The sequence below is a fragment of the Bubalus bubalis genome, chromosome 5 (assembly GCF_019923935.1).
Source record: "Bubalus bubalis isolate 160015118507 breed Murrah chromosome 5, NDDB_SH_1, whole genome shotgun sequence".
In the NCBI taxonomy this organism is placed as follows: Eukaryota; Metazoa; Chordata; class Mammalia; order Artiodactyla; family Bovidae; genus Bubalus; species Bubalus bubalis.
The window spans coordinates 131,843,467-131,869,342 of NC_059161.1; the positions used below are offsets into that span (position 1 = coordinate 131,843,467).

Here is a 25,876-nt window from a genome sequence, read left to right on the forward strand (position 1 = left end):
AAGGCGGCTTCCAGGGGTGAGCTGGTCAAACAGGGTCCCCACAGTGGGGAGCTGAGGTGGCCCCACAAGCTCCTGGGACCTCCAGGGAGGTGTTTTTCTGAGCCCCAGGCCAGCTGCATGATAATCCCCCACCCGGGACCCCCAAGGGCAGGGGTTGACCTCTGGAGGTCCCTCCACGGGCAGTCAATCCTCCCAGGTGGGGGTGGGCCTGGCAGGCTGGTGCCATTTCAGGGACAAGGGTCCAGGTGAGAATGAAGCCCCCTCAGGAGCCCTCCCCCCAGCTGCGCCCTAGTGGGGAGCCCAGCATCTCCCCTAACACGCCCCAGACACGCCCCTCTCAGTGCAGCTGAAGGTGCCGGACTGACTCCTTGCAGTGACCCCGGGAGACTCCTGGCAACTGCAGCTTGAGTAAACACCGGAGATGTTTGCGGGACCCCAGAGGGTGTGTGCCAGCCCCCTGCCCAGAGATGAGTAATTATGGGGCTGCTGCCTGCTCAAGAATTTTCTAAAGGCCACGTCCTGATAAAGCAGCACCGGAGATCCTGTTTGGCCGCTGTGGCGCCCGGCCGGCCGAGGCGTTGGGGGACGGAGCGTGGGGCTCAGCGGGCGTGGCGGGCGAGCCTCACCCTACATAAGGCGCTGGGCGCCTGCTCGGGTCGCACTGGTGCAGCCGGCCGCGGTGTCCCCCGCGGAGGCACGGGTCCAGCAGCGGCCACTCCCGCCTCGCACCATGCTCGGGCCTCGGCTGCTGCTGCTCCTCTCCTGCGGGGGGGCCCTGCTCGGCGCCGGTGAGTGGGGGCCATGGGCATCGGGGTGCCAGACCCCTCAGGGCCCCTCCGCGTGGGAGCGTCTCCAGGCCTTCTCGCCTCAGAGACTTGGCGGGAGGCAGGCGGGCCATGTGGACGCTGATGATCAGGAGACGACCGACGGGCCAGGGCGGCCTGCCCCTGCCCCATGGCTGCACCGCTGGCCAAGGCCCACATGTCCACGCGAGTCAGGGGGACAGGGGTCCCTCGGGACACAGGCGTGCGGGGCGGGGGACAGTGGTGGGGCCTCAGTGCCTGAAGCCTGGTACTGGCACTCCCCACCGGGCCCTGGGTCCTGAGAGGCCTCTGGGGTCCCTAGGGGCAGCCAGAGGGCGTGCAGGGGGCCTTGTGGACACTGAAGTCAAAAGACTCAGGGAGAGAGCTGACTCCCGGGAGTCCTGGCTACTAATAGCAAGCTCGAGGGGGGCTCTGGGCCTCGGTTTCCCGGTCTGTAAAGTGGGGTAACACTCCCCTGTGTGATGATGTGAGGATCAAAGAAACAGGGGCTGGAAGGGCCACCCCACCCAGTCTCACCTGTCAGGCCATGGGGACATGGGTCCTCCTCCTTCTCCAGGCCCCTTGGCCAAGCACCCCTCAGAAGGGGCCAGCCCAGAGGGGTCACCCCATGGCCAGGGGAAGCCCTTCCTGTTGGCTGACAGCAGGCACCAGGCCCGACCCAGAGCCCAGTCTCGAGCCAGGAGGAGGCCTACCTCCTCAGCTCCTGCCCCGCTGTGCCCCTTGGCAGCCCCAGGGCCCCTCTTACCTCAGTGTGGAGCCAGGGAGAGGTGCCCGGCCCGGGGGCAGGCTGCGAGGCCAGTGGGCCCTAGACCCGTTCCACCCTCACCTCCCACGAAGCCCCTTCCGCACGCCCAGGCACCAGCTTTCTCACCAGGGGTGGCTCTGAGTACCCAGGACCCCTGCCCAGCCAAGACCACCTCCCTGGGCCCAATCCAGGCCCTGGGGACCCCCAGACCTGGGCCCAGAACCAGGGGGAGGGAGACGCTAGGAGCCAGCCAGGGTGGGTGTAGGACGCAGGGGTGGCGAGGGGCATGGCTTTGGAGCCGTGGGGGTTTGGGCTGCGGATGCGGTGGGGCTGGGAGCGGGACAGGGTGTCTAAGCACTGACCCTGCGCTGGCCCCAGGGGAGGCGAGAGGGAGGCCCTACCTTCCTGGACCAGAGGCTCCGACCTTGGGGTCTGGAGGCTGGGGACTCCAGGATGGAGGCCTCTGAGCGGGGCCCAGGCCAACCAGAACGGGCAATGCAGGAAGGGCCGCCAAGCGTGCAGAAGGAACACCGTGTGTGCCAGGCCCACAGGGCCCATCCAGGGTGGCACAGCCGACGTGACTTCAGGCGTTGTGGGGGCTGGTGGTGAGCTGAGAAGAGGTGCCGGGGGCACACCTGCGTGGTGGGTGCTGTAGGGGAGGAGGCCGGGTCACCACCCCTTGAGCCGGCTGGGGACCCCACGGCCATCAGTCAGGCGGGCCCGCTCCTGGTGCCACCCAGAGGGACGATGCGGGCAGCCACCATGCTGGGACTCGGGAGTCGGCGTGGCCAGGAACCCGCACGCCCTGAGGCAGGGGGCACAGCGGGCCGGGGCAGAGACGGGACCCCGGGGTGCACTCAGATGACCCTGCCACCCACCAGCACTGGGACCTCACCCCCAAACGTGGGCGGCCGCACGCTGATGGGGGGCCCTGTCCTCCCAGGTCTGGAGGACAGCTCCTCGGTGCCCCCAGGGCTCCACAAGGCAAAGGATCCCCCACAGCCAGATGAGGCTCATGGGCAGCCCCCCGTCCTGAGGAACTGCCCAGGGCACAGGGCCACGGCCCAGCTACAGGGCGAGTGTGGCCTGGAGTCTCCGCGAGGGGAGACCCCAGCCCGCGCCTCCCCAGGGGGAGATGAGCTTCTCCTGCAGAGGGGCCAGGGGTCCTGCTGAACGCGGGCTAAGCTGCCGCTTCACGTCCCAGAGCCCAGCCCCGACAGAGGCCCACACTCCCGTGAGGCAGACCCCAGCCCAGAGCTGGGTGGGCATGGGGATGTGGGCCTCTCCCCACCCACCCCCGGGGGGCGCCTGGAGACTGGGAGGGGCTCCAGACCCACTCTGCCGGCTGGGAGGACGCAGAACTCCAAGACCCCACACTCTCTGCAGCTCCAGACAATAGGGGCCGGTGCTCCACATGGGGGGCTGGCCACTTCTCCACCTTCGATGGCCACACGTATGACTTCTCTGGGACCTGCAACTACGTCTTTGCGGCCGTCTGCAAGGATGCCCCATCCACCTTCAGCGTCCAGCTACGGCGAGGGCCTGCTGGGAACATCTCCCGGATCATTGTGGAGCTGGGGGCCTCTGCGGTCACCGTGCAGGACACAGTCATCGCCATCAAGGACGTGGGGTAGGCCGGAAAGCCCGGAGGGGCAGCTGGGGGCCCGGGGGCGGCGCTGACCACAGCTGCCCTGCAGGGTGGTCAGCCTGCCCCACACCAGCAACGGGCTCCAGATCACACCCTTCGGACAGAGCGTGAGGCTGCTGGCCAAGCAGCTGGAGATGGAGCTGGTGGTCATGTGGGGTCCCGGTGCCCATCTCATGGTGAGGGCGTCAGCAGGGGTCGGGGGGCGGGCTGGGGAGCCTGGGCTTTCCAGGGGCTTGAGGACAAGCTAGTGAGAACAGGGGTCCCCAGTGAGGAGCTGGGCGGGCAGGCCTGGGTCCCGCCCTGTGAGGGGGCTCTGCGCCCCTGGAGCGGGTGTGAGTAGCTCCTGGGGGGCCCCGGGGCCCTGTGCCCCTCCCTGCCCACCCAACGGCAGTGCCCACCCCTGCAGGTACTGGTGGAGAGGAAGTACATGGGCAAGATGTGCGGGCTGTGTGGGAACTTCGACGGCGAGAAGACCAACGAGTTTCTGAGCGAGGACGGTAGGTGAGGGCTGGCGGCCCCCGCTGTGGCCCGGCAACCGGGATGCTGACCCCGCCCTGCCCCCCCAGGCCAACTGCTGGAGCCCCACAAGTACGCTGCCCTCCAGAAGCTGGATGACCCCAACGAGATCTGTGCCTATGAGGCCATCCCCAGCCCCCGGCTCCTGCAGGCAGAGCACGTGTGTGAGGCGGTGGGGCCGGGCTCCCCGGGTTGGAGGTGGGGCGCCTATCACCAGGGTGGGGCCAGCCCATTGGGTCTGACGGGGACCCAGGCCAGCAACACCCCAGCTTTGCAGGGCATGTGTGTGGTGGGGAACGTGCCTTGGCCCCCATGACCCTGCGTGGCCCTGTGTCCAGGCCCAGACCTGCCTGCAGCTGCTGACCCTGGTGGCGCCTGAGTGCACCGTGCCCCAGGAGCCCTTCCTGCTGAGCTGCCAGGCAGACATGGCCGCATGCGTGGAGCCCGGCCGGCATAACTGCAGCTGCGCCACGCTGTCTGAGTACTCACGCCAGTGCAGTATGGCCGGCCAGCCCGTCAGCAGCTGGCGGGGTCTCGACCTCTGCTGTGAGTCCCGGGGAGCGAGGAGAGAGGGCCAGGGCGGGTGGGGGGGGGGGGGTCAGGCCAGGGGCCGCAGGCCCCTCTCACAGGGCAGCTCGACCTGCAGCTGTGGGCCAGTGCCCGGCCAACCAGGTGTACCGGGAGTGTGGCGAGACCTGCATGCAGACCTGCTCCAACCCGCAGCACAGCTGCTCCAGCTTCTGCACCTTCGGCTGCTTCTGCCCAGAAGGTGAGGGCATCACCCTCCCAGGATCCCCTAGCAGAGCCCAGAGCTGGGCCTCCATGCCCCCAACCCCAGGCTGGGAGCCAGGACCCGAGGCCCCAGACGCTCCACTGGGACTTGCCCCAGTGAAGGCTCTGCCTGCCCTGTGCACGTGCAGGCCCCCACCCTCAGGGCGCACGGCGGTGGCGGTGCAGGGCCTGCCACCATGGGGCAGCACCCAGGGAGGGGGTAGGGCCGAGGGGAAGGGCTCTCCATGACCCCACAGGCGGGGGAGGGGTCCCCCAGCCGCAGCCCCAGGAAGCCCCTCTCCTGCAGGGATGGTTCTGGATGACATCTCAAAAAACCACAGCTGTGTTCCCGAGCCCCAGTGCCCCTGCATGCTCAGCGGGGTGGTTTATGCCCCCGGGGAGGTCACAACAGCCGCCTGCCAGACCTGGTGAGTGCCGGGCTGCGGGAGAGGGCATGCAGGCCAGCGGGGAGATGCTGGGGAACGCTGGGTCATGCCTGTCACCCATAGCCGGTGCTCGGGGGGCCACTGGGAGTGTGAGGAGCGGCCCTGCCCACGGCGCTGTGCCCTGGAGGGAGGCTCCTTCGTCACCACGTTCGACGCCAGGCCCTTCCGCTTCCATGGCACCTGCACCTACGTCCTTGTCCAGGTAGGACACACCCCCACCAGGGGCCCTGCCACAGGCGGGGGGACACCGTGAGCGCCCTGGGGCCTGACCTGAGCCACCCTCCCCCAGAGCCCCCAGCTCCCTGACGGTGGCTCGCTCATGGCTGTGTTCGACAAATCTGGGTACTCTCACTCGGAGACCTCCCTGGTTGCTGTCATCTACAAGTCCAGACAGGTGAGGCCACCCTACCTGTGCCCACCTGGGCCCCAGGCAGACACACCCTAGCTCCCGCTTCACCCTGCCTGGCCCACACGAGGTGGGGGTTTCCCCTGCTCCCGGCCCCCTGTAACTCAAGCCTCCTTCCCCCAGGACAAAATCGTGATTTCTCAGGATGAGGTGGTCACCAACAATGGCGACACCAAGTGGCTGCCATACAAGACCCGTATGTCCCCAGCCCTACCCGGCACCCAGGGCATCAATGAGCTGGGTCCCAAAGCAGGCCACCCGCTGAGGCTCCTGTCCCCTCAGGAAACATCACGGTCTTCAGGCAGACATCCACCCACCTTCAGATGGTCACCACCTTCGGGCTAGAGCTTGTGATCCAGCTGTGGCCCGTGTTCCAGCTGTACATCACTGTCGGGCCCCAGTTCAGAGGCCAGACCAGAGGTGAGCCCCACCCCAGTCTGCCCAGGGCTGGCCCAGACGCCCCTCCCTGCCCGGCCTGACCACCCCAGAGGAGGAGGGCCCGGCAGAGCCTGGGGCTGACCCAGCCCATCCAGCACCACAGCTGGCCCTCCCAGTGTGGTTAGGGGAGGAGGGGGCCTCAGGGAGCACAGGGCAGGACAGGAAGGAGCACAGGCCACCCACCCTCGCCACCGGCCCAGGGCTCTGCGGCAACTTCAACGGGGACACGACGGACGATTTCACCACGAGCATGGGCATCGCCGAGGGCACTGCCTCGCTCTTCGTGGACTCCTGGCGAGCGGGAAACTGCCCCGCTGCGCTGGAGCGTGAGACCGACCCCTGCTCCATGAGCCAGCTCAACAGTGAGTGCTGCCCAGGAGGGGCGGGGTGGGCGGGAGACCCCGGGCAGCTGATCCACGCCGGCCTGTCCCCCCAGAGGTGTGTGCGGAGACCCACTGTGCGGTGCTGGTGCAGAAGGGCACGGTGTTTGAGAACTGCCATGCCACCGTGGACCCCAAGCCCTTCTACAAGGTGGGTGGGGCCGTGGGCATGGAGAGGCCCCGGGGAAGACCCTCGGGGTTCCAGGCGGACGCTCATGGCCACTGTCTGCCCGCAGAGGTGCGTGTACCAGGCTTGCAACTACGAGGAGACATTCCCGCACATCTGCGCCGCCCTCGGTGACTACGCGCTGGCGTGCGCCTCACGGGGCGTCCTGCTGCAGGGCTGGAGGAGCAGCGTGGACAACTGCAGTGCGTGGGGGGCGGGACCTGTGTGGTGGGCTCAGCGGAGTGGGAGGGGCCTGTGTGCTGGGCTCGGCGGAGTGGGAGGGGCCTGTGTGGTGGGCTCGGCGGAGTGGGAGGGGCCTGTGTGCTGGGCTCAGCGGAGTGGGAGGGGCCTGTGTGCTGGGCTCGGCGGAGTGGGAGGGGCCTGTGTGCTGGGCTCGGCGGAGTGGGAGGGGCCTGTGTGGTGGGCGGGACTTGTGGCTGCGGGCAAAGTGGGGCTGGCGTGTCTGCGGGGCTTGTGGGTGGGCGTGGCCTATGGGGGCGAGCGCAGCAGGTGGGCGTGACCTGCGGGGCGGGCACAGAGGGCGCCTCCCCAGGATCTGACTCCTGTCCCTCGGGCCCCCGCAGGCATTCCCTGCACAGGCAACCAGACGTTCAGCTACGACAGCCAGGCCTGCGACCACACGTGCCTGTCGCTGACTGACCGCGAGGCCGAGTGCCACCCCAGCGCTGTGCCGGTGGACGGCTGCAACTGCCCCGAGGGCACCTACCTGAACCACAAGGCCGAGTGTGTGCGCAAGGCCCAGTGCCCCTGCCTCCTGGACAACCACGGGTTCATCCTGGCCGACCAGTCCACCATGGTCAACGGGGTCGTCTGGTGAGCAAGGGCTCTGGAGGGCAGCTGCCCGGCCTGCAGCCCTGCCGAGGCAGTGCTCACCCAGCTTCTCTCCCACAGCCACTGCATCAATGGGCGGTTGAGCTGTCCAGCGCGGCCTCAGATGCTTTTGGGTATGTGGCTATGGCAAAGGCTGGCAGAGCTGGACTGTGGGGGCCTTGTGTCCTCTGTGTCCACCTCACCCCGGGCCCCTTGTCTCTGCAGCAACCTGCTCAGCCCCAAAGACCTTCCAGTCCTGCAGTCAGTCCTCGGAGGACAAGTTTGGGGCGGCCTGCGCCCCCACCTGTCAGATGCTGGCCACTGGCACCCCCTGCGTAAGGCTGGGTGGAGCGAGGGGCAAGGGCTCTCCTTGGTAGAGCAGACCCCACTGCCTGAGGAAGCCAAGGATGCCCTGGGGCGGACATTCCCACAGTGGACGTCCCACAGCTTCTTGGTCCATGAGAGGATTCCCAGGCCTTTCAGGGATGGCAGGCCATGCTCCATCCCACCCACCCCATGATGCGTGTGACCAACGGCCTGGCCGCCAAGCGTGCTCCTCTGTGGGCTCCCTGAGGACTGAGGGCCCTGCTGCTTGGGAAGGGGGTAGAGCAGCCCAGCCGTGATGCCCCTAAAGGCGGGGCGGGGCAGCTTTGATAAGAGAAAGGCCCAGAGCAGGGTTTATGCAGGGAGGGGCCTGGGAAGAACTCGGTAGGGGCCTCAGAAGGGCCCAGGGCTGCAGTGGCAGCAAGTGGGGCCACCCTCCAGGGGCCACTGACCCTCCTCCCCCAGGTGCCCACGAAGTGTGAGCCCGGATGTGTCTGTGCCAAGGGGCTCTACGAGAACGCCAGCGGGCAGTGCGTGCCCCCCGAGGAGTGCCCATGCGAGTTTGCGGGCATCTCCTACCCCCGGGGCGCTGAGCTCCACACCGACTGTAAGAGCTGGTGAGCTGCAACCCCACCCGCAAACCCTGGTGGCCCAACTGTCGTCAGGTGCTTGGGGTTGGCAGGGGCCCCTCCTACCCACAAGGTCGAGGGTCCTGTGGGGCGCGTGTGCCCAGGCCATCCCCCGAACTCCAGGACACCCTGCTCCTCCCACAGCATCTGCTCGAACGGGACATGGTCCTGCCAGCAGAGCGCCCACTGCCCGTCCACCTGCAGCCTCTATGGGGAGGGCCACGTGGTCACCTTTGACGGGCAGCGCTTTGTGTTCGATGGCAATTGCGAGTACATCCTGGTCACGGTGAGTGCGCACCAGGCCACAGGGCCAATGTGGGGCTGGGGGCCAAGGGGCCGGCTCCTCAACACCCCTTCCCCACAGGACGGCTGCAACGCCAGTGACTCGCAGCCCACCTTCAAGATCCTGACAGAGAACGTCGTGTGCGCAAAGTCAGGTGCCACCTGCTCGAGGGCCATCAAGATCCTCCTGGGGGTGAGCAAGCGGGCGGCCTCCCCAACCGCCACGGGGCCCAGAGCCTGGCCACTCAGGATGCTTGCTGACCTCTGCCCCGACCTCCACATCCACACCATGCTGGCAGTGTCCCCCAGAACTGGACAACGGTGCAGCGGGGAGGGGTCTCCCCCAAGCCTGACCCTCAGCCCTCAGCAGATTCCAGGGTGCCCTGGGGCCTTCTCCCAAGAAGGCTCTAGAGGGCAGGCCCCCAGGCCAGGAGGGGGAAGCCCTACAGCACTGAGCTGCTGCCCAGAGCGCAGGCAGCAGCTGACAGCTGCCCCCCCCAGGGCCTGTCCATCGTGCTGGCAGACGCCAACTACACGGTGAGCGGGGAGGACCCTGGCGTGCACTTCCGGGTCAAGGCTGGCTCCCTGCACCTGGTGCTGGACATCACCATCAGCAGCGCGTACAACCTGACCCTCACCTGGAACAAGCACATGACCGTCTTCATCAAGGTCGCCCGCGCCTCCCAGGTACTGCTGCCCGCCCTGCGGCCTGGGGTGTGGGGAGCCCCTGCCCGCCTGGCACCTGACACCGGCCCCCGCAGGATCCCCTCTGCGGCCTGTGTGGCAACTACAATGGGAATATGAAAGACGACTTCCAGACACGCAGCAAGTACCTGGCATCCAGCGAGCTGGAGTTCGTGAACTCCTGGAAGGAGAGCCCACTGTGCGGCGACACCACCTTTGCGCTGGACCCCTGTAGCGTCAACACCTTCCGCCGCTCCTGGGCCGAGCGCAAGTGCAGCATCATCAACAGCCAAACCTTCGCCGCCTGCCACGGCCAGGTGGGCCCTGCCCCGTCCCGCCCTCACCCCGCCCACCATGGCCAGGTGGGCCCCGCCCCGTCTGCACCCCGCCCCTTCCCACCTGCCACGGCCAGGTGGGCCCTGCCCCGCCAGCGCCAAGTGGTCTGGGCAGGTCAGCGGGGCCAGGCCAGGCCCCACCTGACCCCGAGGGGTGCCCACAGGTCTACCGCCTGCCCTACTACGAGGCCTGCGTGCAGGACACGTGTGCGTGCGACACTGGCGGGGACTGCGAGTGCCTATGTGATGCTGTGGCCGCCTACGCCAAGGCCTGCGTGGACAAGGGCGTGTGTGTGGACTGGCGGTCCCCTGACTTCTGCCGTGAGTCCTGCTCCAGCCCCTCCAGCCTCTGCAGGGCTGTGGCCGAGCTGCCAGGCTCTGGCACTTCTCCAGGATGGGTGGTGGGCCGTGCCCAGGGGGCCTGCAGAGGGACCCTGAGCCCTGAGGGACCCTGAGCCCGGGGGACCCTGAGCCTGGGGGGACCCTGAGCCCAGAGGGACCCTGAGCCTGGGGGGACCCTGAGCCTGGGGGGCAGACCCTGAGCGCAGGGGGACCCTGAGCCCTGAGGGACCCTGAGCCCTGAGGGACCCTGAGCCTGGGGGGACCCTGAGCCCAGAGGGACCCTGAGCCTGGGGGGACCCTGAGCCTGGGGGGACCCTGAGCCTGGGGGGACCCTGATCCCTGAGGGACCCTGAGCCCTGAGGGACCCTGAGCCCGGGGGACCCTGAGCCCTGAGGGACCCTGAGCCCGGGGGGACCCTGAGCCCTGAGGGACCCTGAGCCCAGAGGGACCCTGAGCCCTGAGGGACCCTGAGCCCGGGGGACCCTGAGCCCTGAGGGACCCTGAGCCCGGGGGACCCTGAGCCCATGGGGACCCTGAACCTGGGGGTGGGGGGACACTGAGCCTGGCAGGTGGACCCTGAGCCCAGCAGAGGGACCCTGAGCCCGGGGGACCCTGAGCCCGGCTCCACCACTGATGGTGTCCCTCCCCCAGCCGTGTACTGTGAGTTCTACAACACGCACACGCAGGTGGGTGGCGAGTTCCAGTACACCCAGGAGGCCAACTGCACGTGGCACTACCAGCCGTGCCTCTGCCCCGCGTCGCCACAGAGCGTCCCTGACAACGTCGAAGGTCTGGGCGTGGGAGAGATGGGAGGAGGGCGGCCTGCAGCATTAGGACCACTGACAGGCGGGATGGGGAGCCGGATGGCGCGGAGCCTGACAGGCCCTCCGGGAGGGCTGAGGCCGGGGAAGACGGGCTTCCGGCTCGGGCATTGAGGTCTGGCCATTCTCTGCGTGCACCTCTCAGGTTGCTACAACTGCTCCCAGGATGAGTACTTCGATCACGACAAGGGGACGTGCATGCCATGCAGTAAGCTCAGCCCACTGCCCGCAAGCCCCCACCCCTCACAGAGCTCCCGGTGAGCCCCTGTGCACCCTGCTCCCTGGGACACAGCCAGACACACAGGGAAAAGGGTCAGCCTTTGCTTCCCTGCACCAAACATCCACTCTCCCGGCCTCTGGTCGCAGGGCATACCCAGGCCTGCTGAGGAGTGTGGGTGCAGGGCAGGGACCTCCCCTGGGTTCAGCAACAGGCAGCTGGGGGACACTGACCATCACCTGCAGCGACCCTGGGGCAGCATCTGGCCGGCCCTGCCAGTCCCCTCCAGGCCCATCCATGCAGACATGGGGGGTGGGGGAAGGATGGGAAGCAGGGGTCCCGACACTTCCATGGCAGCTCCAACCCCTGGGTTCCTGACAACCCCCGGGACACAACCGAAGGCTTTGCAGGGCCTCCCTGGGTGGGGGGCGGGGGGCGGGAGGGCGGCGCTCCTGACCAGCCCCCTTCTTGCAGTGCTGCTGCCCACCACGCCAGCGCCAACAGGTGATTGCACACACAAGTGGGATCGTGGTGATGCAGGCTCTTCCCCGGCTCTCCCAGCTCTACTCCATGGGACGGCCCAGGAGGCCGGCCTCTGTCTGTCCGCCGGGGCAGCAGTCAGGCGCGCGGGTGTGGGGGGCAGGTGCACCTGGGCCAGCCCTGGGGGAAGGAGCCAGACGGGAAGGGCAGGCAGGCCCCAACGCCCGGCCACCGAGCACCACGGGGCCGCCTGCTCAGCAAAGGAGGCTCAGAGGCCCAGCAGGGAAGAGGGCTCCTCTCCAAGGGCGTGCGGGGGCAGCTGCCGACTCCACAGCAGCAGCACGTGTGTCCCCCACAGGCTCGCCTGCCACAGAAACCACGCCAGCCACGGCCACGGCCGGCACCACGCTGATCCCCAGCACTGGGCTCCGCTCCCCAACAACACCCACGGGGCCCATGCAGACGCCCAGCCTCCCAGCCATGGGCTCTTCATCCACACAGGCAGGGACAGCCCCAACCACCCGGACACAACCAACAGTCTCCTCGGAGGGTAAGGCCCAGGCAGGGGCCCACTGGTGGGTGAGGAAGCCCCGGGGGCGTGTGGCGGGCTGAAGGGGACACCAGGCACCATCCCCGCAGGGTCACCGTGGAGCACCTCTGCTGTCACCGCCCAGGCCACATCTGCACCGGTCCCCACAGCCACTCAAAGGTCCACAGCCACGGGCCCTCCCGTGACCTGGGCCACCACGCGGCCCACGGGGCCCTCCCTCAGCACCGCCACGCAGTCCACAGCTCGGGCCACGGCGCACACCACAGCAGCCTCGCCAAGCCTGGCGACATCGGGGACCGCCACAGGGAACGCCTCACCAAGCCTGGCGACGTCGGGGACCGCCACAGGGAACGCCTCGCCAAGCCTGGCGACGTCGGGGACCGCCACAGGGAACGCCTCGCCAAGCCTGGCGACGTCGGGGACCGCCACAGGGAACGCCTCGCCAAGCCTGGCGACGTCGGGGACCGCCACAGGGAACCCCACAAGTAAGCATGCCACCATTGCCTGTCCCTGCAGAGGGGCCTCCACTGGGCAGCCCTGGTGCCCAGCCTGAGCCTCTGGGCCACGGGGAAGAGAGCGGCCTTGGGCGGCCCCTGTGACCATGGGCCTAAGATGGGGGTGGCCCTCCCAGCTCATTACACTCCTCTCCACACATCTCCCAGACCACCGGACCCAAGCAGCCTTCCCCCACAGCCACCCTCACTGAGGGATCCACAGGCCTCAGGGCGCCAGGGCTCCAAAAGGCCCCTGAGCCATGCACAGGCCCCAGCTCAGGGGCAGGGCCACCAACTTCCCATTCCCAAGAGCAGGAGGGAAGAGGAAGCACCTGCCTGAGGCCGGGGCAGAGGAGCCCACCCTGAGAGTAGGGCTGCTAGGGAGGGACCCCAAAACCCACTGCAGACATTCAGGATGCAACAAGGGCCCACAGACAATGCTGGGACAGGGGGCTGGGAGAGGAACCAGAGTCATCCAGAAAGCTGCTGGACACACCCGCAGGTACACTAGAGCCACAGGTGTGGAGGCTGATGTGGAAGCCGTGGGCGACCCCAAAGCAGGGTACGAGCGGGAGGGAGTGAAATAATGCCCTGCTTTCAACAGCATCCTCAACACATCGATGGACCCCCAAAACCCCCATCAGCCAGGAGACACAGCGCACGGAGGCCCCACGACCGCCAGAGGACACCACAGGGCCCAGCACAGCACACACGGGCCTGCGACCAACGGCCCCCACCACTGGGGCCGAGGGCAGCGCCAGCCCCAACACACCGGCTCCTCCCTCCACGGCCATGCCCACCACCCACTCCAGCACCACCCTTCCGCTCCCTGTCCCCACCACACCCCAGACATCAACTCCACCCACAACCACCACACCCACAGCCACACCCTACCCAACCCTACCGCCTCCAGAGACCCTTCCTGTCCACGTGTCAACATCAGCCACCTCCTCAGTGACTCCAACCTCTCACCAGGTTATCACCCTGACCGAGTCCCACACCACCTTCTCCACCACAAAGACAACTGGCACCTCTCTTCCATCAACACACACCCCTGTCACAGACACAGTGCTCACACCCACAGCCACACCACTGACAACCACCACCACACGGACCACCAAACCCACATCCACACCACGGATAGAGAAAACCACACCCACAGCCACACCACTGACAAAGACCACCACACCCACAGCCACACCACGGACAACCACCACCACAGGGACCACCACAGGGACCACCAAACCCACATCCACGCCACTGACAGAGACAACCACACCCACACCACTGACAAAGACCACCACACCCACAGCCACACCACGGACAACCACCACCACAGGGACCTCCAAACCCACAGCCATGCCACTGACAGAGACCATGACACCCACAGCCACACCACTGACAACCACCACCACACCCACAGCCACACCACTGACAGAGACCACCACAGAAACCACCACAGCCACACCACTGACAGAGACCACCACACCCACAGCCACACCACCTACAAAGACCACCACACCCACAGCCACACCACCTACAAAGACCACCACACCCACAGCCACACCACTGACAACCACAACAGAGACCACCACACCCACACCACTGACAAAGACCACAACAGAAACCACCACACCCACATCACTGACAGAGATCACAACAGGAACCACCATACTCACAGCCACACCACTGACAAAGACAACCAGAGAAACTACCACATCCACAGCCACTCCACTGACAGAGACCACCACAGAAACCACCACACCCACAATCACACCACTGACAGAAACCACCACAGAAACCAGCACAGCCTCACCACTGACAGAGACCACCACACCCACAGCCACACCACTGACAACCACAACAGAGACCACCACACCCACACCACTGACAAAGACCACAACAGAAACCACCACACCCACACCACTGACAGAGATCACAACAGGAACCACCATACTCACAGCCACACCACTGACAAAGACAACCAGAGAAACTACCACATCCACAGCCACTCCACTGACAGAGACCACAACAGAGACCACCACACCCACAGCCACACCACTGACAGAAACCACCACATCCACAGCCACACCACTGACAAGGACCACCACACCCACACCACAGACAGAGACGACCACACCCATAGTCACACCACTGACAGAGACCACAACAGAAACCACCACACCCACAGACACACCACTGACAACCACCACCAAATCCACAGTCACACCACTGACAGGGACCACCACAGAAACCAGCACAGCCACACCACTGACAGAGACCACCACACCCACAGCCACACCACTGACAAAGACCACCACATCCACAGCCACACCACTGACAACCACAACAGAGACCACCACACCCACACCACTGATAAAGACCACAACAGAAACCACCACACCCACACCACTGACAGAGACTACCACACCCACAGGCGCACCACTGACAACCACCACCATACTCACAGCCACACCACTGACAAAGACAACCAGAGAAACTACCACATCCACAGCCACTCCACTGACAGAGACCACAACAGAGACCACTATACCCACAGCCACACCACTAACAAAGACAACCACACCCACAGCCACACCACTGACAAAGACAACAGAGACCACCACACCCACAATCACACCACTGACAAAGACCACCACAGAAACCACTACACCCACAATCACACCACTGACAGAAACCACTACCGAAACCAGCACAGCCACACCACTGACAGAGACCACCACACCCACAGCCACACCACCGACAAAGACCACCACACCCACAGCCACACCATTGACAAAGACCACCACACCCACAGCCACACCACTGACAGAGACCACCACATCCACAGTCACACCACTGACAAAGACCACCACAGAAACCAGCACAGCCACAGCACTGACAGAGACCACCACATCCACAGCCACACCACTGACAAAGACCACCACACCCACAGCCACACCACCGACAAAGACCACCACACCCACAGCCACACCACTGACAGAGACCACCACATCCACAGCCACACCACTGACAAAGACCACCACACCCACAGCCACACCATTGACAAAGACCACCACACCCACAGCCACACCACTGACAGAGACCACCACATCCACAGCCACACCACTGACAAAGACCACCACACCCACAGCCACACCACCAACAAAGACCACCACACCCACAGCCACACCACCGACAAAGACCACCACAGAAACCACTACACCCACAATTACACCACTGACAGAAACCACTACCGAAACCAGCACAGCCACACCACTGACAAAGACCACCACATCCACAGCCACACCACTGACAGAGACAACCACATCCACAGCCACACCACTGACAAAAACCACAACAGAGATCACACCCACAGCCACACCACTGACAAAAACCACAACAGAGCTCACACCCACAGCCACACCACTGACAAAGACCACCACACCCACAGCCACACCACTGACAGAGACCACCACATCCACAGTCACACCACTGACAAAGACCACCACACCCACAGCCACACCACTGACAAAGACCACCACACCCACAGCCACACCACCGACAAAGACCACCACACCCACAGCCACACCACTGACAGAGACAACCACATCCACAGCCACACCACTGACAGAAACCACCACATCCACAGCCACACCACTGACAAAAACCACAACAGAGCTCACACCCACAGCCACACCATTGACAAAGACCACCACACCCACAGCCACACCACTGACAGAGACCACCACATCCACAGTCACACCACTCACAAAGACCACCACAAAAACCACTACACCCACAATCACACCACTTACAGAAACCACCACAGAAACCAGCACAGCCACACCACTGACAAAGACCACCACACCCACAGCCACACCACCGACAAAGACCACCACACCCACAGCCACACCACTGACAAAGACCACAACAGAGACCACCACACCCACACCACTGACAGAGACCACCACACCCACAGTCACACCACTGACAGAGACAACCACATCCACAGCCACACCACTGACAGAAACCACCACATCCACAGCCACACCACTGACAAAAACCACAACAGAGATCACACCCACAGCCACACCACTGACAAAGACAACAGAGACCACCACACCCACAGTCACACTATGGACCAAGAAAACCAGAGAAACCACCACACCCACAGTCACACCACTGACAAAGACCACCACAGAAACCAGCACAGCCACAGCACTGACAGAGACCACAACAGAAACCACCACACCCACACCACTGACAGAGACCACCACACCCACAGTCACACCACTGACAGAGACAACCACACCCACAGCCACACCACTGACAGAAACCACCACATCCACAGCCACACCACTGACAAAAACCACAACAGAGATCACACCCACAGCCACACCACTGACAAAAACCACAACAGAGCTCACACCCACAGCCACACCACTGACAAAGACCACCACACCCACAGCCACACCACTGACAGAGACCACCACATCCACAGTCACACCACTGACAAAGACCACCACACCCACAGCCACACCACTGACAAAGACCACCACACCCACAGCCACACCACCGACAAAGACCACCACACCCACAGCCACACCACTGACAGAGACAACCACATCCACAGCCACACCACTGACAGAAACCACCACATCCACAGCCACACCACTGACAAAAACCACAACAGAGCTCACACCCACAGCCACACCATTGACAAAGACCACCACACCCACAGCCACACCACTGACAGAGACCACCACATCCACAGTCACACCACTGACAAAGACCACCACAGAAACCACCACAGCCACACCACTGACAAAGACCACCACATCCACAGCCACACCACTGACAAAGACCACCACACCCACAGCCACACCACCGACAAAGACCACCACACCCACAGCCACACCACTGACAGAGACAACCACATCCACAGCCACACCACTGACAAAAACCACAACAGAGCTCACACCCACAGCCACACCATTGACAAAGACCACCACACCCACAGCCACACCACTGACAGAGACAACCACATCCACAGCCACACCACTGACAAAAACAACAGAGACCACCACACCCACAGTCACACTATGGACCAAGACAACCAGAGAAACCACCACATCTACAGCCACACCACTGACGAAGACCACCACAAAAACCACTACACCCACAATCACACCACTTACAGAAACCACCACAGAAACCAGCACAGCCACACCACTGACAAAGACCACCACACCCACAGCCACACCACCGACAAAGACCACCACACCCACAGCCACACCACTGACAAAGACCACAACAGAGACCACCACACCCACACCACTGACAGAGACCACCACACCCACAGTCACACCACTGACAGAGACAACCACACCCACAGCCACACCACTGACAGAAACCACCACACCCACAGGCACACCACTGACAAAGACCACCACAGAAACCACCACACCCACAGGAATACCACTGACAACCACCACCATACCCACAGTCACACCACTGACAGAGACTACAACAGAGACCACCACACCCACAGTCACACTATGGACCAAGACAACCAGAGAAACCACCACATCTACAGCCACACCACTGACGAAGACCACCACAAAAACCACTACACCCACAATCACACCACTTACAGAAACCACCACAGAAACCAGCACAGACACACCACTGACAACCACCACCAAATCCACAGCCACACCACCGACAAAGACCACCACACCCACAGCCACACCACTGACAAAGACCACCACATCCACAGCCACACCACTGACAAAAACCACAACAGAGATCACACCCACAGCCACACCACTGACAGAAACCACCACATCCACAGCCACACCACTGACAAAAACCACAACCACACCACAGACAGAGACCACCACACCCACAGACACACCACTGACAACCACCACCAAATCCACAGCCACACCACTGACAGAAACCACCACACCCACAGGCACACCACTGACAAAGACCACCACAGAAACCACCACACCCACAGGAATACCACTGACAACCACCACCATACCCACAGTCACACCACTGACAGAGACTACAACAGAGACCACCACACCCACAGTCACACTATGGACCAAGACAACCAGAGAAACCACCACATCTACAGCCACACCACTGACGAAGACCACCACAAAAACCACTACACCCACAATCACACCACTTACAGAAACCACCACAGAAACCAGCACAGACACACCACTGACAACCACCACCAAATCCACAGCCACACCACCGACAAAGACCACCACACCCACAGCCACACCACTGACAAAGACCACCACATCCACAGCCACACCACTGACAGAAACCACCACATCCACAGCCACACCACTGACAGAGACCACCACAGAAACCACCACAGCCACACCACTGACAAACACCACCACATCCACAGCCACACCACTGACAGAGACCACAACAGAGACCACCACACCCACAGTCACACTATGGACCAAGACAACCAGAGAAACCACCACATCTACAGCCACACCACTGACAAAGACCACCACAGAAACCACCACAGCCACACCACTGACAAAGACCAACACACCCACCGTCACACCACCTACAAAGACCACCACAAAAACCACTACACCCACAATCACACCACTGACAGAAACCACCACAGAAACCAGCACAGCCTCACCACTGACAGAGGCCACCAGATCCACAGCCACACCACCGACAAAGACCACCACACCCACAGCCACACCACTGACAAAGACCACAACAGAGACCACCACACCCACACCACTGACAGAGACCACCACACCCACAGTCACACCACTGACAGAGACAACCACACCCACAGCCACACCACTGACAGAAACCACCACATCCACAGCCACACCACTGACAAAAACCACAACAGAGATCACACCCACAGCCACACCACTGACAAAGACAACAGAGACCACCACACCCACAGTCACACTATGGACCAAGAAAACCAGAGAAACCACCACACCCACAGTCACACCACTGACAAAGACCACCACAGAAACCAGCACAGCCACAGCACTGACAGAGACCACAACAGAAACCACCACACCCACACCACTGACAGAGACCACCACACCCACAGTCACACCACTGACAGAGACAACCACACCCACAGCCACACCACTGACAGAAACCACCACATCCACAGCCACACCACTGACAAAAACCACAACAGAGATCACACCCACAGCCACACCACTGACAGAAACCACCACATCCACAGCCACACCACTGACAAAAACCACAACCACACCACAGACAGAGACCACCACACCCACAGACACACCACTGACAACCACCACCAAATCCACAGCCACACCACTGACAGAAACCACAACCACACCACAGACAGAGACCACCACACCCACAGTCACACCACTGACAGAGACAACCACATCCACAGCCACACCACTGACAGAAACCACCACACCCACAGGCACACCACTGACAAAGACCACCACAGAAACCACCACACCCACAGGAATACCACTGACAACCACCACCATACCCACAGTCACACCACTGACAGAGACTACAACAGAGACCACCACACCCACAGTCACACTATGGACCAAGACAACCAGAGAAACCACCACATCTACAGCCACACCACTGACGAAGACCACCACAAAAACCACTACACCCACAATCACACCACTTACAGAAACCACCACAGAAACCAGCACAGACACACCACTGACAACCACCACCAAATCCACAGCCACACCACTGACAGAGACCACCACAGAAACCACCACAGCCACACCACTGACAAACACCACCACATCCACAGCCACACCACTGACAGAGACCACAACAGAGACCACCATACCCACAGACACACCACTGACAGAAACCACCACACCCACAGCCACACCACTGACAAAGACCAACACACCCACAGTCACACCACTGACAAAGACCACCACAGAAACCAGCACAGCCACAGCACTGACAGAGACCACCACATCTACAGCCACACCACTGACAAAGACAACCAGAGAAACTACCACATCCACAGCCACTCCACTGACAGAGACAACCACATCCACAGCCACACCACTGACAAAAACAACAGAGACCACCACACCCACAGCCACACCACTGACAGAGACAACCACATCCACAGGCACACCACTGACAAAGACAACCAGAGAAACTACCACATCCACACCACTGACAGAGACCACAACAGAAACCACCACACCCACAGCCACACCACTGACAGAGACAACCACATCCACAGCCACACCACTGACAAAAACAACAGAGACCACCACACCCACAGCCACACCACTGACAGAGACAACCACATCCACAGGCACACCACTGACAAAGACAACCAGAGAAACTACCACATCCACACCACTGACAGAGACCACCACAAAATCCACTACACCCACAGTCACACCACTGACAGAGACCACCACACCCACAGCCACACCACTGACAAAGACCACAACAGAAACCACCACACCCACAGCCACACCACTGACAGAGACAACCACATCCACAGCCACACCACTGACAAAAACAACAGAGACCACCACACCCACAGCCACACCACTGACAGAGACAACCACATCCACAGCCACACCACTGACAAAAACAACAGAGACCACCACATCCACAGCCACACCACTGACAGAAACCACCACAGAAACCACCACAGCCACACCACTGACAAACACCACCACATCCACAGCCACACCACTGACAGAGACCACAACAGAGACCACCATACCCACAGACACACCACTGACAGAAACCACCACACCCACAGCCACACCACTGACAAAGACCACCACAGAGACCACCACAGCCACACCACTGACAAAGACCAACACACCCACAGTCACACCACTGACAAAGACCACCACAGAGACCACTACATCCACAGCCACACCACTGACAAAGACCACCGCACCCACAGTCCCACCACTGACAAAGACCACAACGGGGATCACTCAAGCCCAAAACTCGGTCAGCACAATAACAACCTCCACAGCCCCAATATCACACTCTACTTCAACCATCCTCCCTGTAACCACTTCTCCACTGCTCAGTACTATCTCCCTTCCATCTACCAGTAGAGGCACTGGAACACCCGTGACACACACCACAACAGCCGCCCCCACTGGGCCACACACTCCATTCACCACTCACTCCAGTGCCACCTTTTCTGTCCACACCACCTCTCACACAACAGCCCTGCCAACAGGAACATCCTTCCAGACCACCACCACCCATTCCACCCCATCACATCCAGAGACCCTTCCCATCCATGTGTCAACATCTGTGACTCCAACCTCTCACCGAATCATCACCCCAACTGAGTCCCATGCTACCTACTCCACCACAAAGCCTACTGGCACCCCAACGCCATTGACACATGTGCCGGTCACATCCACGGCACCCACATCCACATCCCCACTGCTGACAACAACAATAGGGAGCACCACACCCACAACCCTGCCACTCACAAAGACCACAACAGGGACCACACAAACCCAGAGCTCAGTCAGCACAGCACCACCACAAAGCTCTAGCTTCAGCTCTCCATTGTCTTCTCCAGCTTCTCTGAACCCAAGCCAAAGTCCTTTAACCACTTCCGTTTCTGTGTCGACTCTTCGCCATTACCCCTCTTCTTCCACTGTCCCGATCCCCTCCTCCTTGCCCACTGTTTCCTCTCCTCCTCCTCATGGGTCCTCGAACACCTCTCCTTTGATATCGTCTTCCCCTTCCCCTTCTGCAGTCTCCACTGCACACAGCATCCCAAGCGTCAGCTCAGCTCCACACAGTCCCTCGCCCTCTGCACCTCTGACGATGTCACAAACAGCATCCCTGCCAACCAGCCCCCCTTCCCCAGCCGCCTCCACACCCATCAGGGCCTCCCTGTCACCTCCATCAGCTCCCACCCTGTCCCCTGCCCCCACTGTTAGTACCATCATCCTGTCTACACCCCGGACCACGGTCAGCAGCCCCACTTCCTCTGTCCCATCCTCTCAGTCCACCACCGCCCAGTCCACCTCTTTCACCACCCAAACCCCCACCCACGGCCTCCTGTCTTCTACACTGGGGGTGACAGCCGTCCCAAGTTCTCCAGCCACCAACCTCACCACCAGACCGCCGAGTACCACCAGGCTGCAGACAACTGTGTTCCTAGCCAGCTCCATCACTGCACACGGAAGCTCCTCCCTCCCCACCACCGGGTCCGTGTCCACTGAGAGCCAGTCCATCTCCTCTCTCGTCACATCTCTTCCCAGCTCTGCAGGTGAGTGACAGCTCTGTAGCCACCTCACGACCCACGGGGCACGTTTCTCAGCCTTGTCTGTGCTCTGGACAACGCTCTGGGCCACTCCCATTGGATCCCCGCCTTTCCTTGTCCCCTCACACCTCCTGATGACCCTGTGGGTGCTGCCTCTCCCCCAACCTCTGCTGCACCCCATCATGCCTTGCCCACACCCACAGAGGCTGGTCTGGCTCTCACAGCAAGTGTGTGTTTCTCCCCTCTAAAGCTATCACTTGCCCTGCCTAGGGATGGTAGGGCAGCACAGGACCATGAGCAGACTTGGGGTCATGCACAACCAGCTGGAGCTGCAGCCGCAGCCTCGGGCCAGCCCTGGCGTGCCACCCCAGGTCTCCGAGCTCTGGTGCTTCAGCCGTGTCCTGGGGGTGTCTGGAAGGACAGGGCCACAGCTCCCCCACCCCCTCTCCATCCTGCCCTCTGCTGCATGCTGCTCACATGTCCTCTGGGCCTCTCCTCGGCCTTTCTTGGCCAGGTCAGTGAACTCCAGCCTGGCCAGCCTCGCCCAGGTTACAGAAAGCACACACACACCTCACTTCAGGTGCCTGCCAGGTGCTGAACTGGAACTCGTGGCTGGGGTGCCCAGGCCTCAGTGCTGCAGGTGCCTCCAGCTCTGCTCTGCCTTCCTGCTCGAGACCTGCCCGAGCCCCCTGTCCTCCAGGGATGCCTCTCCCTTGCATGGCATGCATCCCCAGGCTTCCCGCAGTGGGACACCTGCCACTGCAGGGTGGCACTGACAGGCAGCCTGCTCTCCTGCGGGACGAGGACCAGGGAGAGGCTGCCTGTCGAGGAGGAGACCAGACTGCGGGGTGAGAGCAAGAGATGGAGCAGAGGAGGGCTGGGGCAATGGGAACCACAGGGACGCACCCCGAGCTCTGTCCCCACCAAGCCTCTCACCTCACCTCCAGTGGAAAAGCAAGGCAGGCAGGGCTTGAAGCCACAGGCAGGCCTCGCATGGGGGCAGGTGGGAAGGCGAGAGACACTGTCCAGTCTTCCCTTTTTCACTCAAGTCCCACACTGGCAGTTCTCTGACGGGCACCCAAGCCTGTCCACTGCAATGGATGCAGGGCAGAGCTCACAGCCGGGTCCACATCCAGCCTGCCCCCAGTAGCACAGACCGCTGCAGGGAGTTCGTGCGATACCATCTGTTCCCGTGGGGCACACTGACACCTACCCCATCCCTCTCACAGGCACTGAGACCAGCAGACCAGAGACACCTCTGCCCACAGGTTGGTGCTGGGCCGGGAGGAAGGTGGTGAGGGAGGCTGGGGGCTGAGCATGGCTCCACCAGGGCCAGGGCTGGAATCTGCCTCACCCTCTGAGAAACCCTCGACCTTAAGGGACTCCCAATGCAGCCAGTTTTCAGTAAGAAAAAACAACGAGAGACTTACTATTAGGCTTTGTTTCTACACAAAGCTGTGAGGTCTGACCTTGGTGGGGCTCAGACAAGGGGAGATGGCCCGGGGCCCAGTGTGGGGACCCAGGAGAGACACCACTGTGGGCAGGTGCCCAAGTGGCCCCGTTGAGATCATCTAAGCAGTCAGGCAGCTGGCAGCCTTCCCTCAGCGGAGCCAGCACCACCCACTGTGCCGCAGAACAAGGGGTTAAAAACCCCCGTCCTAGAGCCAGGTACATCAGCTCCTGCTCTCGAGGGGGCCAGGTGCGGAGCCCCCAGAGGCCACGCCCCGGGGTCGCTGTCTGATGCCCGCCTCTCCACGCCCAGGGGCCTGCAGCGTGAAGGAGTCTGAGGAAGAAGTCACGTACCAGGGGTGCACGGCCAACATCACAGTGACCCGCTGCGAGGGTGCGTGCACCTCCTCGGCCAGGTGAGCCATGGGCCCTGGGCAGCACCTGTCCGGGTCCTGGGCTGGGAGCCCGCCCTGCCCAACAGAGGCACTTCTCACAGAAGCTAGGGAAGATCCACCGAGAGCTCCCAGCCCCAGCAGCGTGCCACCCCGTCAGGCCACCCTGGTCCTCCTACACACACCTGTCTGCGCCACACCTGCTGGGAGCAGGGGACCTCAGAAACGGGAGCCAGCCCCTGCCTGAAGGCCCAGGCTGGGATCCTGGTGCCCACCTCTCCAAGGGCCCGGGAGGGGCACCCTGAGGCAGCTGCCCTGACGCACGCTCCACCACTGCTCCTCTGCAGCTTCAACATCAACACCATGCAAGTGGCCACCACCTGCAGCTGCTGCCACCCCGTCAGCTCCTACGAGGAGCAGCTCGTGCTGCCCTGTGCAGACCCTGCGGTGCAGGGGCAGCAGCTGGTGCTCACGATGCAAGTGTTCAGCAGCTGTGCGTGCTGCCGCCGGCGCTGCGGAGACTAGAGCTGCATCCACAAAACCACCCCGACACGCTGGGCCCCGCAGCCCCTTCCGAGGCACAGCCGTGGCCTCCGAGAGCCCTCAGAGGTGGCTCACCTAGGCCCCCAAAGAGGAAGGAGGTGCAGGCGGGGGTTCTGCAGACTCCGACTGGACCCAGCAGGCTGCACTGGACTGGCTGGCCTCCGGGGCCACACAGGGCACTGCCTGCCATGCCCACTGCTCGTGCACACAGCCTCCAGGCCTGCTGGAACCAGGACCCAGGGTGAGAGCAGCAAGGAAGGCCGTCCAGAAGGGGCTCCTGGGGAGGCCGGGCCCCTGAGCAGAGGATCAGGGAGAGACACAGGTCACGGCACACAGAGGGAAGCAAAGGGGGAGGAGCACCCCACCTGCCTGCCGACAAAGCTCACCCTGGGGAGGGGGCACCCAGGCGCTGTGCACCACAGCCCTGGTGAACGGGTGACAAATAAACACACTAGTCAAAGCACAAAGGCTCACGAAGACTCCTGCTGGCTCCCACGCCCTCGCGTTCAGAAGCCCCCAGATCCACTCCTGGTCCACGGGACTGGCCCAATATCAGTCTGGGCCCAGAAGGGACACTGCTGTGGCCCCAGGCCTTCCCCTCCCCTCCCCTGCCGGCCCTGGCCCCTCTCCTAGCTCAGGACTACTCTCTCGTGACACCCTCGTCTTAAGGGACCCTGCACCCCACCTGTGGCTGGGGTCACCCTGCCTGAGCTCAGCAGGCTTACTCTCCAGGAAGGAACTCCTGGGCCCACTTGTCCCCTAGACCCCCGCCCTCTAGAAGGCGGGCCCCCAACACGCACAGTGAGTCCTGCAGGCTCAACCCACATTCTGAGTCCAAGTGCAAAGCAAAA

The 25,876-nt window shown here is 62.7% G+C and overlaps 1 protein-coding gene across 1 annotated transcript; it reads left to right on the forward strand.

Moving 5' to 3' along the window:
- Positions 1 to 730: 730 nt before the first annotated feature.
- Positions 731 to 25,007, forward strand: MUC6 (mucin 6, oligomeric mucus/gel-forming). The gene is made up of 39 exons (XM_045165908.1): positions 731 to 788; positions 2,513 to 2,666; positions 2,813 to 3,199; positions 3,267 to 3,393; positions 3,624 to 3,714; positions 3,784 to 3,893; positions 4,072 to 4,279; positions 4,380 to 4,502; positions 4,812 to 4,932; positions 5,014 to 5,152; positions 5,240 to 5,344; positions 5,480 to 5,552; positions 5,639 to 5,776; positions 5,995 to 6,156; positions 6,231 to 6,325; positions 6,411 to 6,543; positions 6,925 to 7,174; positions 7,253 to 7,305; positions 7,397 to 7,506; positions 7,961 to 8,112; positions 8,269 to 8,410; positions 8,489 to 8,599; positions 8,908 to 9,093; positions 9,168 to 9,407; positions 9,590 to 9,746; positions 10,419 to 10,556; positions 10,734 to 10,796; positions 11,280 to 11,309; positions 11,644 to 11,835; positions 11,925 to 12,320; positions 13,179 to 13,356; positions 13,891 to 15,244; positions 20,342 to 20,855; positions 21,738 to 21,893; positions 22,285 to 22,647; positions 22,912 to 23,026; positions 23,910 to 23,935; positions 24,404 to 24,506; positions 24,830 to 25,007. Exons 1-39 carry the CDS (start codon positions 731 to 733, stop codon positions 25,005 to 25,007), a joined length of 7,431 nt encoding a protein of 2,476 aa, XP_045021843.1.
- Positions 25,008 to 25,876: the final 869 nt, after the last annotated feature.